An 18,278-nucleotide genomic window follows, 5' to 3' on the forward strand; every position below is an offset into this window, starting at 1 on the left:
AAGATACTATAGCTCTCTCAACTTTTCTTCATGTGTGGTCCTCTTGAGGGAAGGAAGATGGAGTCTCATAGGACTTCATATGAGCCTAAGGCCATACCACCCTGAACAAGCCTGGTCTCATCTGATCCTGGAAGCTAAGCAAGGTCAGGCCTGGATAGTACTTGGATAGGAGTTAGTAGGAAAGCAATGTATCTGTGTAGAGTCAATCTTCCAAAACCTCTTTCCATTGTGACTGGCAATCAGTTTGTACCATTTTTAGTGATATAACTGATGTTAACTCCTACACATCATGAGTGACACTTCTTCCCAAGAAATGACAACAAAAATTATTCCAGATATTGCTATATTTTGGAGAAAGGACAGAGTTATCCCTGCTTGAGATGCTTGGGCACAGAACATGTCTGTACTATATTTTTCCTCTTTAAGTCTTGTTAGTAAAATAGAAATAAACATTACCAATTTCAAATCCTCCATCAATCAAACCAGCTTTGGAAGATGGTATGTCAAATCTCCTTTCTATTTGTGTTATAGAACTTTTCATAATGATTCCAGCTAGTGCCTTGCATATATAGCTGAGTGAGAGGGCTGCCAAAAACATCTAAGAAAAAGAAAATGGGGAAGGTTAATCAAAGTAGGATATACTATTTCTGGAACTCAAATACTTTTCTAATTTCCTTATAAATACAGTTTTTCTGTTTTTTATTTCATTTTTAATTGAGGACAGCCTATTAGTCTTCCCCCAGTAGCATTTGGCCTTCCCTCAGCTCTTTTAATGTTATCATTGTACAGACACATAACTGACATAACTTCCTAACTTGATTATCATTACAGCAGCAAAGTTAACATTGTAAATGAACATTTCATGTCCCAACTTACCAGTCCCAAATAAACACTTAAAGGTTTAATATTATTTATAAATTCTGGTTGATAGTTCAGGCTTGTTATTAGCAAACTCTACATTTAAATCAACCCATATTTCTAGTTATGCTTTGCCATGTGGTGGTGCCATTATTAACATGAAATTTTCATCTCTTGCTCCCTCTGCATCTGACTGGAGAATCCTGACTCCACCCTTCTTCTTCCCATCATCCTTAGATGGATCATACTGTCTATACTTCCTGCCTGGCTACTGGCAAACCAATGCTTTATTAAACCATTTCAACTGACAAATCTTTACAGTGTACAAGAGGATTATTCCACAGTATTTCCCACTTTTCATCTAATTAAAAAATAAGGACTTAACTTTAACATAGTAAGATTATATACAACAAAAAGTTATTAAGAAGAACAGTAACAATATCTAATCCATTTGCATTTTGCAAAACTAGAGGCAATACTTAGTTATCTGTCTTCTGTCTGTGAATTAAAGTTTTGTATCTAATTTATTATTTAGCATAACTGAAGAAAATTAAAAATATCTAGTCTTCAACTCACTCCATCAAAGATTCCAGAAGAGTAAAATGTTACCTAATAACAGGGACTTCAAGCTACTTGGCCAGTTATCCAAAGTTCCTCAGCAACACTGGGGAATTCAACTCTGGCCTACAGGCCTAGCATGTCTCACAGACTTTCCTGTGAAGTAGGGAACTTTGAAGGACTGTTCTCTCATGTTTTAGCAAAGTTAGGCAGTCTCTGGAGCAGATTCATGCTACCAGCAGCAGACGTGTCTCATTGTAATAAAAAGCCTTGGGTTGTTAAACACTTTAAATGTCATATTCTATAGGGCTTTGAAGTATTATATTTAAAGACCATCTCTCTAAATATATCTCTGTATGATTTGAAAACAATTAACATGATTATAAGTTTTACTATTATAGATGACTATTAATCTGTATTTCTTAATTATATATTACATTTAAATGAGTGGCATAAACTTAAAATACCTTAAAAAGAGTAGAAATATACATACAGTATAACAAAACTAACTTTAAATTTTTATCGGTACATCAAAATCCATACTGATGTAAAATATTTAAGATTAATAGTTGTTTTTGGATTAAAGTAGATTCAACAATCTATACTTTTATCCTATTTCTATATACTCCCTTTTTCTTTTTAGAATGGGATCCCAGAATATAATCTTCTTTATTCTGCTTTTTTCCTGACCATTACCAATAACAACTTGTAACTAACCTCCCTAAACAATGACAAATTAATCTTAAATGTATTTAGAGAAAATGAGGGGCACCATAGAAACTCCACATAGAGTTTTTTTCTTCATGGCAAAACCTAGCCCTATGGGCAAAGAAATTGCCCTTGCTTCAAATTGCTGACAGTTACTGTCCAATCTGAACTATCAGGACACAAACAAAGATGAATGGTGAACTTTTCCAAGTCAAAATTCCATGCTTCACAGAAAAAAGTCTTTCAGACATGTTAGGCCCATAGGCCAAAGAAGGAAACCCCAATGTTACAATGTCTGGCAGAAGAAAAATATCTGGTTACAAATGAGAGATCATAAAATGATTTCTAATTTCTGTGGGGTATCACTTTAGCTTAATCTTATTTGCAGTACATTCCAAATCTAGGGATGAGCAGGGTACTTTCAAAGCCGTGTTTTGGGGAAGCTGGATGTAAATAGAAATCTTGGAAATTAATGGAGGTGGTGCAGACAACAAGAATGACTGACATTTAATGTAAGATGCTGTTTTAACTACTTTTCTATTGTCATGTTGAGTTAACATGATAAATGGCAACTTATAAAGGAAATAATTTAATTTAAGACTTATTTACAATTTTAGAGAGCTAGTCCATAATCATCATGGTGAGGAACATGACTGCAGGAACTGCAGGAAGAAAAAGATGGTTCTGGAGCTGTAGCTGAGCACTCATATTGAGACAACAACCAGGAGGCTGAGAGAATACCATGTGGGAATGGCATGGCCTTTTTGAAACTTCAAAACCCTCTCCTAATGACACACCTCCTCTAACAAGGCCACACCTCATTTTCACACACAGCTACTTTTGGTGTGTGTGAAATGGGGGTCTCACATAGACCTGCAGATTATCAGGTATTCTAGGAAAATTGACAAGAGAGTACAGGGAAGTCTGCCTCAACCGGATCACTCTGGGATTAAAAGAGCACACTGACACACCATTCTCTTTACATGAGTTCTAGAGTTCAAACATGGGTCTCCCAATAAAAATGCTTTACTGACTGAGTTATCTCCCAGCCAACAGCAATTTTTAAACGATTAAAATATATGAACTATTTTCCCTACCAAGATAGGTTTTTTTAAAAAAGCAAGAGCAGAATAAAGACAAAATATATCATACACATGTGACTTAAACCACACATTTGGAAACAACCAATGGATCATGAAGGAATTTCAGAATATCTTAGAAAATGCCTAAAAACAAATGGAAGTAATGCACACTATTTCAGAAATAATGGGATGCAATGAAAATAAGAAAAAAGGAAAGTGGACTGTGTTTAAGGACTGCTACTAAAAAGAAGAAAGATCTCAAGCAACCTAATTTTTCTGCTGAATGGCCTAGGAAAATAAGAATTAACCACGGAACCAGAGTCCTCTACACATCCAGGAGTGAGTCTGAGACCTCTGAGGGAGTAGGCAGAAACCAGAGACCTCTGTTGGTTCAGGCACAAGTCTGGGACTTTCGAGGGAGTAGGCTGGAACCAGAGACCTCTGTTGGTCTGGGTATGAGTATGGGACAACGAAGGAGCAGGCCTAAGCCAGGACTTCTGTGGGTCTCGGCATGAGTCTGGGACCTCTGAGGGATTAGACTTGAGCAAGAGACCTTTGCAAAACTGGGGTCAAGCCAGGGACCTCTGCAGGAGCTGGCCCAGAGCAGGGGCATCTATGGAAACAGTTCTGAGCCAGCGACCTAGGCTGGCAACACCACAAAGAGCAATACAACACTAGTAAAAACTAGAGTCCCACAACAGCAAGACTTCAACAACCAAATGTAGATGAAGCAGAAGAAAATAACCTAAAAAATAACTTTAGGAGAATGTTTGAGTTCCTTAAAGAGGAAATGAAGAGTTATCTCAAAGAGATGGAGGAAAAGACATACAAAAAAATTGGAAAACATCAACAAGTCCCTTAAAGAAAACTAAGAGAAAGCGATCAAACATATGAAAGAAACTATTCAAGACTTGAAAAATGAAATAGAGACAAATAACGAAAACACAAGCCGAGGAAATTATCGAAACAGAACTCATGAGAAAACAATCAGGAACCACAAATGCAAGAATAAACAGCAGATTACAAGAGATGGAAGAGAGAATTTAAAGTGCTAAAGGTACAATAGAGGAAATAGACTCATCATTCAAAGAAAACATTAAATCTAACCAAAGCTTAACACAAAATAGCAGGAAATATGGGCCACCATGAAAAACCAAACCTAAGAATAATAGGTATAAATGAAGGAGAAGTCCAACTCAAAAGCACAGAACATATATTTAACAAAATCATAGAAGAAAACTTTCCCAACCTAAAGAAAGATATACCTATGAAGATAAGAGAAGCTTACAGAACACCAAATAAACTGGATCAAAAAAAGTCTCCTAACCACATAATAATCAAAACACTAAATGTACAGAATAAAGAAAGAATATTAAGAGCTGCAAAGGAAAAAAGCCAAGTAACATATAAAGGGAGACCTATCAGAATTACATCTAACTCCTCAGTAGAAACAATGAAATCCAGAAGGTCCTAGTCAAGACTTTAAGAATGATCACAGATGCCAGCCCATATTATTATATTCAGCAAAACTTTCAGTCACCATAGAAAAACACAACAAGAAATTCCATGACAGAACCAGATTTAACCAATACCTAACCACAAACCCAGGTTTACAGAAAGTACTAGAAGAAAAACTAGAAGGAAGTTGGTTACATTCACAAAAACACAGACAATAAATGATCTCACAGCAGCAAATCACAAAGAAGGGGAAAACACACAAAATAACATCACCACCAACAAAATCTAAAATAACAGGAAATAGCAATTGCCGCTCATTATTATAACAATATGAATGGAATCCTCCACTCACCTATAAAGAGACACAGGTTAACAGATTGGACATGAAAACAGAATCTATCCTTCTGCTGCATACAAAAAAAAAAAAAAAAAAAAAAAACACACTTCAACCTCAAAAACAGATAGCCTCAGAATAAAAGGTTGAGAAAAATTTTCCAATCAAATGAACATAAGAAACAAGATGGTGTAGCTACCCTAATATCTAACAAAATAGACTTCAAATTAAAATCAATCAAAAGAGACAAAGAAGGACATTTCATATTAGTCACAGGAAAAATTCATCAAGAGGAAATCTCAACATTGACTATCCAGACACAAAGGCAGCCTACTGACTGGGAAAAGATCTTCACCAACCCTGCAACTGACAAAGGTCTGATCTCTAAAATATATAAGGAACTCAAGAGACTAGACGGTAAAATGGCAATTAACCCAATTAAAAAATGGGGTGCTGAACTGAACAGAGAATTCTCAACAGAAGAAGTTCAAATGGCCAAAAGACACTTAAGGTCATGCTCAACCTCCCTAGCTATCAGGGAAATGCAAATCAAAACAACTTTGAGATATCATCTTACACCTGTCAGATTGGCTAAAATCCAAAACACCAATAATAACCTTTGCTGGAGAGGTTGTGGGGTAAGGGGTACACTCATCCATTGCTGGTGGGAATGCACACTTGTGCAACCACTTTGGAAAGCAGTGTGGCGGTTTCTCAGGAAATTCGGGATCAACCTACCCCAGGACCCAGCAATTCCACTATTGGGAATCTACCCAAGAGATGCCCAATAATACTACAAAAGCATTTGCTCATCTATGTTCATAGCAGCATTATTTGTAATAACCAGATCCTGGAAACAACCTAGATGTCCTTCAGTGGAAGAATGGATGAAGAAACTGTGGAATATATACATGCTAGAATACTACTCAGCGGTAAAAAACAATGACATCTTGAATTTTGCAGGCAAATGGATGGAAATAGAAAACAGTATTCTGAGTGAGGTAACCCAGACCCAAAAAGATGAACAAGGGATGTACTCACTCAATCGGTTTCTAGCCATAATTAAAGGACATCGAGCCTATAAATTTGGGATCCTTGAGAAGATAATAGGAAGGTGAACTCCCCAAAAAAGATATAGTAATCCTCCTGGATATTGGAAGTAGACACGATCGCCAGGCAAAATTGGGAACTTGAGGGTTGGGCGCGACTGGGCCAAGGGAAGATGGGGAGAGAAAAGTGTGAAGGGGAGAATGGGGGGAGCTTGGAGGAATGGGATGCTTGGGATACAGGAAGGGTAGATATGGGAGCAGGGAAGCATATATCTTAATTTAAGGAGCCACCTGAGGGTTGTCAAGAGACTTGACCCTAGAGGGGTTCCCAGGTTTCCAGGGAGACGCCCCCAGTTAGTTCCTTGGGCAGCTGAGGAGAGGGAGCCTGAAAAGGCCAGTTCCTATGGCCATACTGATGAATTTCTTGTATATCACCATAGAACCTCCACCTGGCGATAGATGAAGAAAATGACAGAGCCCCACATTGGAGCACCGGACTGAGCTCCCAAGGTCCTGATGAGGAGCAGAAGGAGAGAGAACATGAGAAAGAAAGTCAGGACCGTGAGGGAACCTCCATCTGACGATAGATGAAGAAAATGACTGAGCCCCACATTGGAGCACTGGACTGAGCTCCCAAGGTCCTGATGAGGAGCAGAAGGAGAGAGAACATGAGAAAGAAAGTCAGGAACGTGAGGGGTGCGTTCACTCATGGAGACGGTGGGACAGAACTAAAGGGAGATCACCAACTCCAGTTGGATTGGGACTGATGGATCATGCGACCAAACCAGACTCTCTGAATATGGCCAACAGCGGGGGCTGACTGAGAAGCAAAGGACAATGGCGCTGGGCTCTGACTCTTCTGCATGGACGGGCTCTGTGGGAGCCTTCTCAGCTTGGTCGATCACCTTTCTGGACCTGGGGGGAGTTGGGAGGACCTTGGTCTTAGCATAGAGTAGGGAACCCTGATGGCTCCTTGGCCTTGAGTGGGAGGGAGGGGAGGTATGGGTGGAGGGGAGGAGAGGGAAGGGGGAGAAGGAGGGGAGGGAAGGGGGAGAAGGAGGGGAGGGAAGGGGGAGGAGGGGAGGAGATGGAAATTTTTAAATATAAAAAAATAAACCATGAGAAAAAAATAAAAAAATAAAAATTGTCAGGTTTAAAAAAAAAGGTACCCTCATATGTAAAAAAAAAAAAAATACTTCTAAAGCTTAAATCACACAGTATACCCCACACAAATAGTGGGAAACTTCAATACTCCACTTTCACCACTGGACAGGTCTGTCAGTCAAAAAAAATTAACAGAGAGATAAGGGAACTAACACATGTTATGGCTCAAATGGACTTGACAGACATCTATAGAACATTCCATCCAAACATAAAAGAATATACTTTCTTTTCAGCACCTCATGGAACCATCTCAAAAATTGAACACATATGGGAAACAAAACAAACCTCAACAGATACAAAAAAAATTGGAATTACCCCATGTATCTTATCAGATCACCATGACTTAAAATTAGAATTCAACAGCAACACTAATTTCAGAAAGCCCACAGGCACATGAAGTACAGATATACACTTAGGCACATATGTGCACATTAATTAATTAATTAATGATTTCTTTAAATGTCTATTATGCTCATCTGTCCAGAAAATACTGTGCTTATGTTCAGGAAAAGGATGATATATAATATCATTCTTAGAATTTAATAAATATGCATTTAATGATTCTTAATGACCTGTACATTTCTCCCACATCTCTTTGAGAAGTAATAATTATATAAGTTTTAAAGATTTGATCTTTCCCTGTCCTCATCCTTTAATTTTTTTTTTCTATAGCTGAAATCTCTGCTGTAAGTTCATTGGCTCACGGTCATCCAGTAGATTTTAATTTTTTAACAAATATTTTACTCTTTGTGAATCAGTACTTTCTTTGCTTACATATATGTCAGTGTGCCAAGTGCATGCATGCCCATGAGGACCAGAAGAGGGTATTGGATCCCTTGGAACTAGAGTTACTGATGATTATAAATGGACTTGTGCATGCTGAGAGCTGAATCTGGGTCCACTGGAAGAGCATTTAGTCCCCTTTCCAGCACAGTAGATCTTAAACTAGACCTGACCCAACCAAGAGGAGGTAAAGTCTATATTTACCTGTGATCCTGGCAAGGGTTTATTTATTTTGGCCATGGATCTGAGCTTGACATCAGGTGACAGCTCCAGGTTAAACTGGGTCCCCTGTGCAGTTTTGAAGGACTCAGTTGCCTCTTCTGGGTGATAATTGATTTGCTTAACAAACATTAACTGCAATTACAATAAGGCACTTGCTTTGCTCAACTTCAGTGTCAAGAATGGTTCAAAGGGTCATGGACAGTAAAAATAAACCATGAAATCCCCTAAGAAAATTAAAATCACCTGAGGACAAAGAGTCAGAAGCAAACAGTGTAATACAGACTGAGTTCTAACACCACCATAAATCTATGTTATGAAATACTCAGGAAAAAGTTATTGATTGAGCCCCTCCCAAGTAAAGCTTTTATAGATCTAGCCATTAATTTATGAAATAAATATTAGGAACTCAAAGAAATTTACCCATTAAAGAATAAATAGCATTTAAGGTGAAATAGGCAGCAGATGAAAGCTTCTGGGCCACTGAAGAGCATGGGGCTGTTGAAAAGCAGAGAGGGGGTGATAGGAAGGGAGGGAGAGAGAAAGAGACAGAGAGAAGGATGGAAGGAGAAATGGAGGGAAGAAGAGAATGTGGGAAGGTACAAAGAGGCCCAGAATCAGGATGCCAGTGCATATTTTAAATGTAACATAAAGATGTGATATGGTTTAGTAGGCAAAGGTACTTCCTTCCAAACCTCATGGTCTCAGATCAATCCCCAGGAAGGCAAGAGCCAACTCCTTCATATTTTCCTCTTGTATTCATATATGTAGCATGACATGCGCTCCTTATCACATAGGCACACACACACACACACATGCATGCATACACACACAGCACATATACCTCATATACATGCATTTACAATAAATAAAAGTTTACAAAAAATATGTCTTACAAGAGCAAATATTGTAGGTCAATTCTGAGAGCCACAATGAAGGTGAGCAAGGAACTATTTGCTAAGCTGAGCTCATAGTTAAATAGAACAAATAATCGCCAATAGGTTGTGAGAATGTTACAGAGGGAAACAAAGGTAATATAGAGACAGGCAAGGGCAGATTTTGTTCTGTAGTTTCTGCTCTCCAGTGTTGCCCGTGGAGTGTTGGTATAAGAAATCAGGGAAAGAGAGGGATCTTGCAGGCAGATCTGACCTTACAGAGTTTTGGTAGTGGTTTTTTTGTAAGTAGCCAAATAAAGATCTTTAATTCCTGGAGCATTTCCCACAAAATTTCTAACTTTTACTTTCCAGACACTTTATTTGATAAGTTTCATCTATGTTTGATGTGTTCTCAGACACAATTCTTATCCTTCAGGGAAATTCTAACCAATACCCATGCCATCAACTCTCGCTGCTTTTGTGTTATATCTTAATTTATTATTATTTTTTGTTGTGTTTATGTTGATACATGTATGCCACAGTGCATGTAGAATTCAGAGGACAACTTTCTGGAGTTCTTTCTCTTCTTTTTCTATATATATGTACCTCCTGTGATTTGATTAGACTCAGGCATGGTAGCAACAACTTTACTCAACAGAGCCTTTCTTCCTGAGCGGTCTCCCAGTCCTCCTACAGTTAAGAGCTTTACTTACAATGTGAATTTTTGGTTATAAATTGTTTCCTTAATGCAATAATTTTAATGTAATGTTTAAAATTATACTAGATTTGCAGATTTGAAAAAAATACATATAATGACAAGGTCTCATTGTACAGACTATATTGGCCATGTATCTAGAGTTGTCCTGCCTCTGTCTGTCACTTGCTAAAATGTCAGACGTGTGCCAACATGCTTGCTCTGAGAATGAGTTATTACTTTTTTGACTCATACGGAAAATCTTAGTAACCAGAGACCTGCTCAATCAAATCTGCATAAGCCTGCCTTCACATTTCCCTTCATCCCTAGACTCCAGGCCTGTGAATTTGGTCTTGGCTTTCTCTTCTAATAGCTTCACACTTGGTCCTTTAATAGGTACGGCTACTTGGTATTTTGACTAGTATTAATACAGGTGTATAGTTCATGTCTGTTTCTGCTACTCATTGTGAGATTAATGACAACTACTGGGCCATAACCTTATAGGATGAAATGCCAACATCTTAGGGTCCTGCTCAGCAGAGCAGCTGAAGAGAGATTTTTCTTCTAGAAGCAAAACTCTCAACACTCCTATGCTCCTAGAGAGGCTTGTTCCTCACAAATACAGGAAACTCTGACTAAAGCTTGTTTGGAAGTATGTGGAAAGACAAGCCTGTTGCTGACTGGTGACTAAAGTTTTTTTGCCTTCTATGAAATCTTGGTCTTTACCCTAAAAAGAGTCCCTAGTTAATATATACAAAAACTTAACTAATTCTATTACCCTATAAAGTAAGCAAAAGTAGAAAATCACGCTTTGGGTGACAAAGCTGAAAGTCAAGTTTTCCCAAGAGATACTCAGAAGTGTTATGACTTTGTCATTATTAGAGTATAAAAATAGAATTACCAAAAAGTTCTTTCAGCAGAATTGAGAGATGGCTCAGCATTTAAGAGCACTAGCTGTTCTACTAGGGGTTCTGTGTTCAGTTTCTAGCACCCACATGGTGACTCACAACAATCTAACTCCAGTTCTGGGAGAAGCAGTCCTCCTCTGATGTGGGAGGGTCTTCTGTTTGAGTTGATTTCATTGGTTAATAAAGAAACTGCCTGGCTCATTTTATAGGCTGGCCCTTAGGTGGGTGGAGTAGGCAGAACAGAATGCTGGGAAGGGAAGTTAATAAATCGCCATGCCTCTGCTCTCTGGGTCAGAGGCAATGAAGCTCTGGCCCAAGATGGATGTATGCTAGAATCTTCCCAGTAAGGCACCACTTTGTGATGCTACACAGATTATTAGATATGGGTTAGTCAAGATGTGAGTAAGAGGCTGAAACTAATGGGCTAGGCAATGTTTAAATGAATACCATTTGTGTGTTGTTATTTCGGGGCATAAGCTAGCCAGGCAGCTGAGAGCCAGGCCGTGGGAAGCGGCCTGCAGCTCCTCACTACATTCCTCTGGCTTCCTGAGGTACTGTATGCATGTGGTGCTCAGATATAAAGACAAACAAAATATTTATAAACATAAAAGTAAATAATTTGAATATTTTTAAAAATTCTAGAAGATATGCAAGCTAAACAGACTTACAAATCATCATTAGGGGCAGAGAAGAAATCTACTTATTGATACACGTATACCAGCCTAGAAAATAAAAATTGTGGGAGCCCACAGAAGTCTGTTCCACCTTGACTAAAGGTCAGAGAGTTCAGGCCTACTCCTGTTCCTTCAAGGTTATTGATGAAAGGTTTGATTTAAGGTGTAATTATTAACTAAATACCTTGACCTAGGGTGTAGTGACTTTGGTGTTTGGGGTATTAAGATGGCCCACAGAGGTGCATCTGTTAACCTTGACCAAAGGTTAGAGAGTTTAGTTCTCTTCCTGCTCCATCAAGGATATGACAAGGGGTTTGACCCAGAGACTGTCTTCTTAAAGGATGCTTAGCCTAAGTTGTGGTTGATACATGTCCTGCCTAATACTTACAGAATACTTAACTGAGGGTATAGTTGCTTGATGCTTTAGGTATTAAAGAGTAAATTGCTCTGTTTCTTCTTTGTATCATGTTAAACCAGTCTTTTGCCTTCTTCCCCCCTTTTTGGGTTGGTGTATATAAGCATATGGAAAATAAATGTTTTTTATTCAGTATTCAGTATTGAGTGAATCACCCTCCAGATTCTATTTTGTGTCTCTGTATCTCTGTTTCTTCTCCCTAATATTTCTAATCCACATGCTCCGATCCTGGAAGATATGAACCCCGTCAAGACTGGACCCTGACATATGATGTCCCAAAATGGGGTTTCTGACCAATGATCCCCCAATAAGAGGCCTACAACAAAAACACCCATAATTCCTTCAGTAGCTTCAAAACATTTAGAAAATTAATAGATCTACATGCATAAAAGAAAATCTTATCACATCTCTGCCATCTCCAGTAGATTCTGCATTGTACATGTTGCTAAGAAACACTAGTAACAAGATTTATCTCTTGGGCATAGAATTCTGCATCCAAAACTTCAAAGCATGCAATTATTCAAATAGATGGTTGATGATATAACAACAGATCAGGAAATTTTAGAAATTTTCAAAAGGAAGACACCATCTAGTACAACAGATTTATTATTAAATTTAGCAAAAGGTGACTAAGAAAATAGTCACATATGTAGAAATAAGATGCTTGTTGTACACTAAGGAAACAATAATAAAAATTTAAGGATGAGTCTGTGATTGACAAGATATTGACAGTGAACCTAACTGTAAAACATTGGGGAGTGTGACATTAGGATTTTGCATCAGTAGGAAGAAGTTGCCATCCTATCCTTAAAATAAGGAAAAGAACTGAAAATCTAATTTTCTTGGATTTCCAAGATATGAGAATATGCAGCAAACCATTTCCTTCTCTGGGACTGGAGAGAAGGGTCAGAAAAACTGAGACCTACAGTTTGTAAAAGTAGAAACCCAATTTTCCTTTGTTTAAAAAAAAAAGAGGGGGAAGTGGTATGGGACCATGGTCTGTATTCTATCAATTATATTTTAAATAAACACTGATTGGCCAATAGCCAGGAAAGAAGTATAGGCAGGACTACCAAACAAGAAGTAGAGACAGGTCAAGGAGAATTCTAGGAAGAAGGAAGCCCATTCCTCTGCAGTTCTGGCCCTGCCACAGTAGAAGCAAGATGTGATTACCTCACTGAAAAAGGTACCGAGCCATGTGACTAACATACACAAGAATAATGGGTTAATATAAGTTATAAGAGTTAATATAAAAGCCTGAGCTAATGGGCCAATAAGTTTATAACTAATGTAGACTTCTGTGTAATTTCTTTGGAACTTAATGATTGTGGAAACAGGGCAGGACAGAAACCTCAGTCCACAGCTCCAGACAAATAAGAGTTATTGGCTGAAAAGACAACCTCAACTGTAATTGAATTGCTGAGGCACAGATATGAATGCAGCTATGGTTAGAAATTCTCTACATTATCTGCCAGACCCTATCCTTTTTACATCCTTGCTGAATCTAAGAGAAAGTGCAGTCAAAGACTCATCTTGTTATGAAATTATTCTGTCTGTGAATTTGCACAAGTTTCAAACCTTTAGCAAACCTTGGAGGAAAATAGTTGGATGGGGAAAGAAAAGATCATTTTGAAATAAACAGTATCCAGTGTGGTTTTATTTGTTTATTTGTGGACTTTTGAGAGAGAGTTTTGCTGTGTAGTCCAGGCTGACTTTGAACTTACAGTTTTCCCACACTGACTCCTAAATAATGAGAATGCTATGTGCAGCACTAAACTTATCTTTTTGTTCTTAATAGGACTTGATTTGAAAAGAAACTCTCTTAGAGCAAAACTTTGTGAAGAGATAAACAAATGAATACTGAGCCATAGCCAAGTCTATGTAAAAGGAGGTAAGCACCCAACTCTAGTTCACAGTTATCAACCTGTACCACCTATATGTTGGGAGAGCAAAGAGAAGAAACAACAACTGAGAAATGCTACAGTCAAGAGTCAAAGTTCACTGAAACCTTATCACACATATCTTATTCACTATTTCATTTTCACCATCAAGAAATAGTTTTTCAGACAAACAAAAATTTAGTAAATTAGTTGCCAGTAAACATGTTTTGCAAGATGTCAAAAGAAGTTATTTAAAAAGAGGGAATGCTTATATATTCTAAACACAGATCTAGATAAAAAGTAACTAAGGAAGAAATAAAAGTAACATAAAGTCTATTGATTTTATAATTTAATCCAAGTGATTAAAATTTTTCTTTTAAAAAATGATTTATCTAGTTTGTTTTGAGCATTAATATTTTACCTACTTGCATGAGTGTGTATCACATTTGTGTAGTGCCATGAGGCCAGACAAGGTCATATGATCTCATAGAATTGGAGTTAAAGGTGGTTGTAAGCTGCCATATGGATACTGTGAACCAAATATGCATCCTCTACAAGAGCATCAAATGTTTTTAAGCAATAGAAGAAACCAACAAAAACAAGACCCAGTTCTTTTGAAATCCAAATAGTAAGATTGTAACTGGTCTTACTGTGAAGAAAAGTGTAAAGATACAATTGAATTTTCAAAAGAAGAGCCATCACTACAGACACGATTAGCACAGAAGAACTGACACTACAGATAGCATAGGCATAGAAGATCCATCACTACATACAGGATGGCCATAGAAGAAACATCACCGCAGAAAACATGGCCATAGAAAAACCATCACAACAGAAAGAATGAGCATAGAAGAGCAATCACCTTAGGTAGCATGGGTATAGTAGAGTCATCACTACAGAGAACATGGGCATAGAAGAACCATCACTATAGTCATCATGGGGATAGAAGAGCCATTACTACAAATAACATGGGCATTTAAAGAACTAAAAGGGATATTGTCAACAAGTATGAACACTGTGCCTACAATTTTAATGATATAGGTGGCATGCACCTATTCTTTGAAAAACACAATCTACACAGAGTATAAGACAAAGCAAAAATCTAAACAGACCTATATCTTTCTAAAAAGTTGATTTACTAGTCAATATACTTCCAAAATAGAAGAAACCAGGTACAATTTCATTTGTGAAGTCATCTGAATAGCTAAGGAAAATATTGTACCAAATTCCCACAGTCTGTATGAGTATAGAAATAGTATGAATACTTCATATCTCATTATATGATGCCTTCATTACTCACATTTTCAAAATCAACAAAGAAATTATAAGAACAAAAAGGGCAGACCATGGTCTTTCATAGATATAGTACAAAATATTTTAAAGACAATTAGGAAGTTTAATATAAAGATATTTAAAATAAGTAAACACCATGACCAAAGAATATGTATCTTAGATATGCAAAATGATTCTATGAATCCATTCTATAAGCAGGCTAATAAAGAATATGGATATGTGTGTGTGTGTATGTGTGTGTGTGTGTGTGTGAAAATAAACTTGTTACAGAGAGGAAATTATTTAATTTGATAAAGATTGTCCACTAAAAACTTACAACCATCATAATGAGATAATAGGAATGTCCCTACTAGATCTGTAGCCAAACAGAAGCTGATTCTTACCATTGCTTATAATTATTTTAGTAGAAGTCTGGGTAGCGCAATAAGACAAGAAAAGAAATAATAGATGTGAGATTAGGAAAGAAGAAGCTTTCTTTTCAGATGACATGATAATTTTTATGAACTATTTTAAAGGCTGCTAAGGAAATAATGAAACTAGGAAGTAATCATAGGAAGAGTTTACACATAAGTTGTTAGTTTCCAATGTACCAGCACTGAACAGCGACAGTCAAACTGAAAAACAAACATAAAACATCATGTTATCTTATTGGCATCTCTGAAATTTACAGGATTTAATATAAATTTAAGAAAGTCTAATGAAAAGAACAAATTTCATTATGTTATGGTTTATCGAGATGACTAAAAGGTGTGTAAGAGAAAGTGAAACACATGTCCCAAAACAGAAATGGTATGATCTATGTTTTGGAACAACATGAATCTATTTATGCTTACTTAATCCTGTATAAATAAAGAAACACTCTGACTCTAAGATTCTCCCAACCATCCTGCCTGGCTCATCCTTCTCTTGCTGACTCTGTGGGACCTGGCCACCACTGGTGCTGGTCCCAGCATCATCTCAACTTTCTGTTTCTGCCACCATATCCGTAGCTTACTGCCATGCATACCCATCATGTTGGACTCTTACTCCTCTGAAGGCATAAACTAATGTAAACTGTTTATTCTTTAAGTTGCCTTTGTTGTGTGTTTTTTCAAAACATCAAAAATGTAACGAAGGCATTTAAGAAAAAGGCTACAAAAGACACTTTTTTACGAAGGAATATCGGTGAGAACCATATGAAAAATATGTTTCACAGTTTGTGCTACCATTGAAAGAACATGGAAAAGAAAGGGAGACATAGATTAAACTATTCCAATAGTCAAAATCTAGACCACTGAGAAGGCAAGTATTACTACGGATGAAGAACAAAGGCAGTTCTTGTGATTGCTGTTGAGGATGATTACCATTAGCCATTTCCTCTGAGATTAAAACCTTCATCTTAGAGGGATGCTCATTAAGACATGGGATGTTAAAGAGTGATGAAACTGTGGTATATGTAGAGATAGAATGTCAAAAGGGAGGTAAAGCCACAGGATGTTCTAAAGGGAGGGGAAACTTTCCATATTGTAGGAAAATTCATTAAGTTTAAGAATAAACAACTCAAGGTCTTCATGAAGTCCTTGAAAATAACCAGATTTATCAGGCCTTTCTTCCTGAAGTATATTTTGGTAGTAAGGACAAAGAAGCATGTTAAGATAATTTGAGCAGCCTGGAAGTAGCAAAGAGCAGCTGAACAATCTGGAAGAGGCTCAGACATACTGAACTACCTGGAACGTTTGCCCTCTAACCAATTAAGCTGCCTTCTGGCTGTGATGTGGGATTCCCCTCCATATCCTGTGAATACCATTGGTGAATAAAAAACTGCCTTGGCCTGTTGATAGAGCAGAACTTAGGTAGGCAGGGAAAACTAAAGTGAATACTTGGAGAAAGAAGACTGAAGTCCAAAGAAGCCATGGAGCCTCTGCCAGAGACAGACATGCTGACACTTTGCTGGTAGACTACAACCTCGTGGTGATGCTTAAGCTATTGGCCAAACAGTATTGTAAATAATACCGTTTCTGTGTGATTATTTCAGGTCGGAGCTGCTGGGCAGCTGGTAAATGAACTAGTGGTCACTAACAACAAAATTGACATTCCAACATGGTGGTCTAAATCCATGTAAAACCTGAGAGGACTTAGAAAGGAATTCTAAACACTAAAAAAAACAAAGTTTGGCCTCATTTATTTTCCTGAATGGACTTTTCTTGCTGGTGTCATGCTGTGGTGCCTTTAAGCGAGGTCTTACTGATTTAGCAGTAGCAGATAAAAGGCCATGTGTTTTGAAATGCCGGCTTTCTGGGCCCTGCAGCCAGTGCGACCTCTGACTCTTTCAGGAGGATGAGCATTTAAATGGGGTTTGTGAACAGATTGCTACAACTTGCTTAATGGCAACACAGACTGGCTGTGAGCATGGCTATCAGAGTCAGAAAACAGCTCTGCCATGCTGGACTTGGCAGGGAGAGCAGGCAGTGCCATATATACCCTAGCAATTGTGCTGCTTTAGTTCATAAGAAGGGCTTAGCATTTTATTTTTTCTTCCCTCCTCCCATTTCCCTCTGCTCCCCCACACACCCTCCAGTCCTAAGAGAGGACAAGGCACCCTGCCCTGTGGGAAGTCCAAGGCCCTCCCTGCTATATCTAGGCTTAGGAGGGTATGCATCCAAAGAGAATAGGATCCCCCAAAAAACAGAACATACAATAGAGATAAATCCTAGTGCCATTATCATTGGCCCCTCATATTGCCCCAATTGTCAACTACATTCAGAGGGTCCAGTTTGATCCCATCCTCATTCATTTTTAGTCCAGCTGGAGTTAGTGAGCTCCCATTAGCTCAGGCACACTGTCTCAGTGAATGAACTAACCCCTCATGGTCCTGACTTCCTTGCTCATATTCTCCCTCCTTCTGCTCCAAGGTCCAGTAGAAGAGCAGAAGAAGGAGGGCTTAGCATTTTAAGAAGCATTTCTGGTCAGAAAAGAATTTCAAATATACAATAGGAAAGATTTAGACATAAAAGACCTTTAAACAAGACACAGTGTGTTTAAAAATATATGCAGGCTTGGGACAGAGAAGAAAAAGAGTATAGAGAGTTATAAAAGGAAGCAAATGGTTTATTTAAAAAACAAAGTTTTTAAAGAGACAGAGTATAGACAGTCATAAATTAAAAGCAGTAAAGAAAAAGTAAGCCATGTGAAGATAGAATATAAAAAGAGAGTCTAAATTATGTATATTATTGTGCTTTCTTTGAATTTTTTTGACTGTGAAGGAGCGAAGTAACCAACATATATACTTTAAAGGTATTTTGTCTTCAAAATTCAAGTTTATGGATATGTTGTTTTGAAAAAGAGGT

At 37.7% G+C, this 18,278-nt stretch overlaps 1 protein-coding gene across 3 annotated transcripts in view; it reads right to left on the reverse strand.

Annotated features, from left to right (window-relative positions):
- Positions 1 to 18,278, reverse strand: part of LOC119806630 (solute carrier organic anion transporter family member 1B2) — a 61,642-nt gene that overhangs the window by 32,312 nt on the left and 11,052 nt on the right. For all 3 annotated transcript variants that reach the window (XM_038318439.2, XM_038318440.2, XM_038318438.1), the window contains one exon: positions 457 to 598. In XM_038318439.2, the coding sequence (XP_038174367.1) occupies positions 457 to 598 (142 nt within the window). The remainder of the gene's footprint in view (positions 1 to 456; positions 599 to 18,278) is intronic.

This window comes from Arvicola amphibius, chromosome 2 (assembly GCF_903992535.2).
Source record: "Arvicola amphibius chromosome 2, mArvAmp1.2, whole genome shotgun sequence".
In the NCBI taxonomy this organism is placed as follows: Eukaryota; Metazoa; Chordata; class Mammalia; order Rodentia; family Cricetidae; genus Arvicola; species Arvicola amphibius.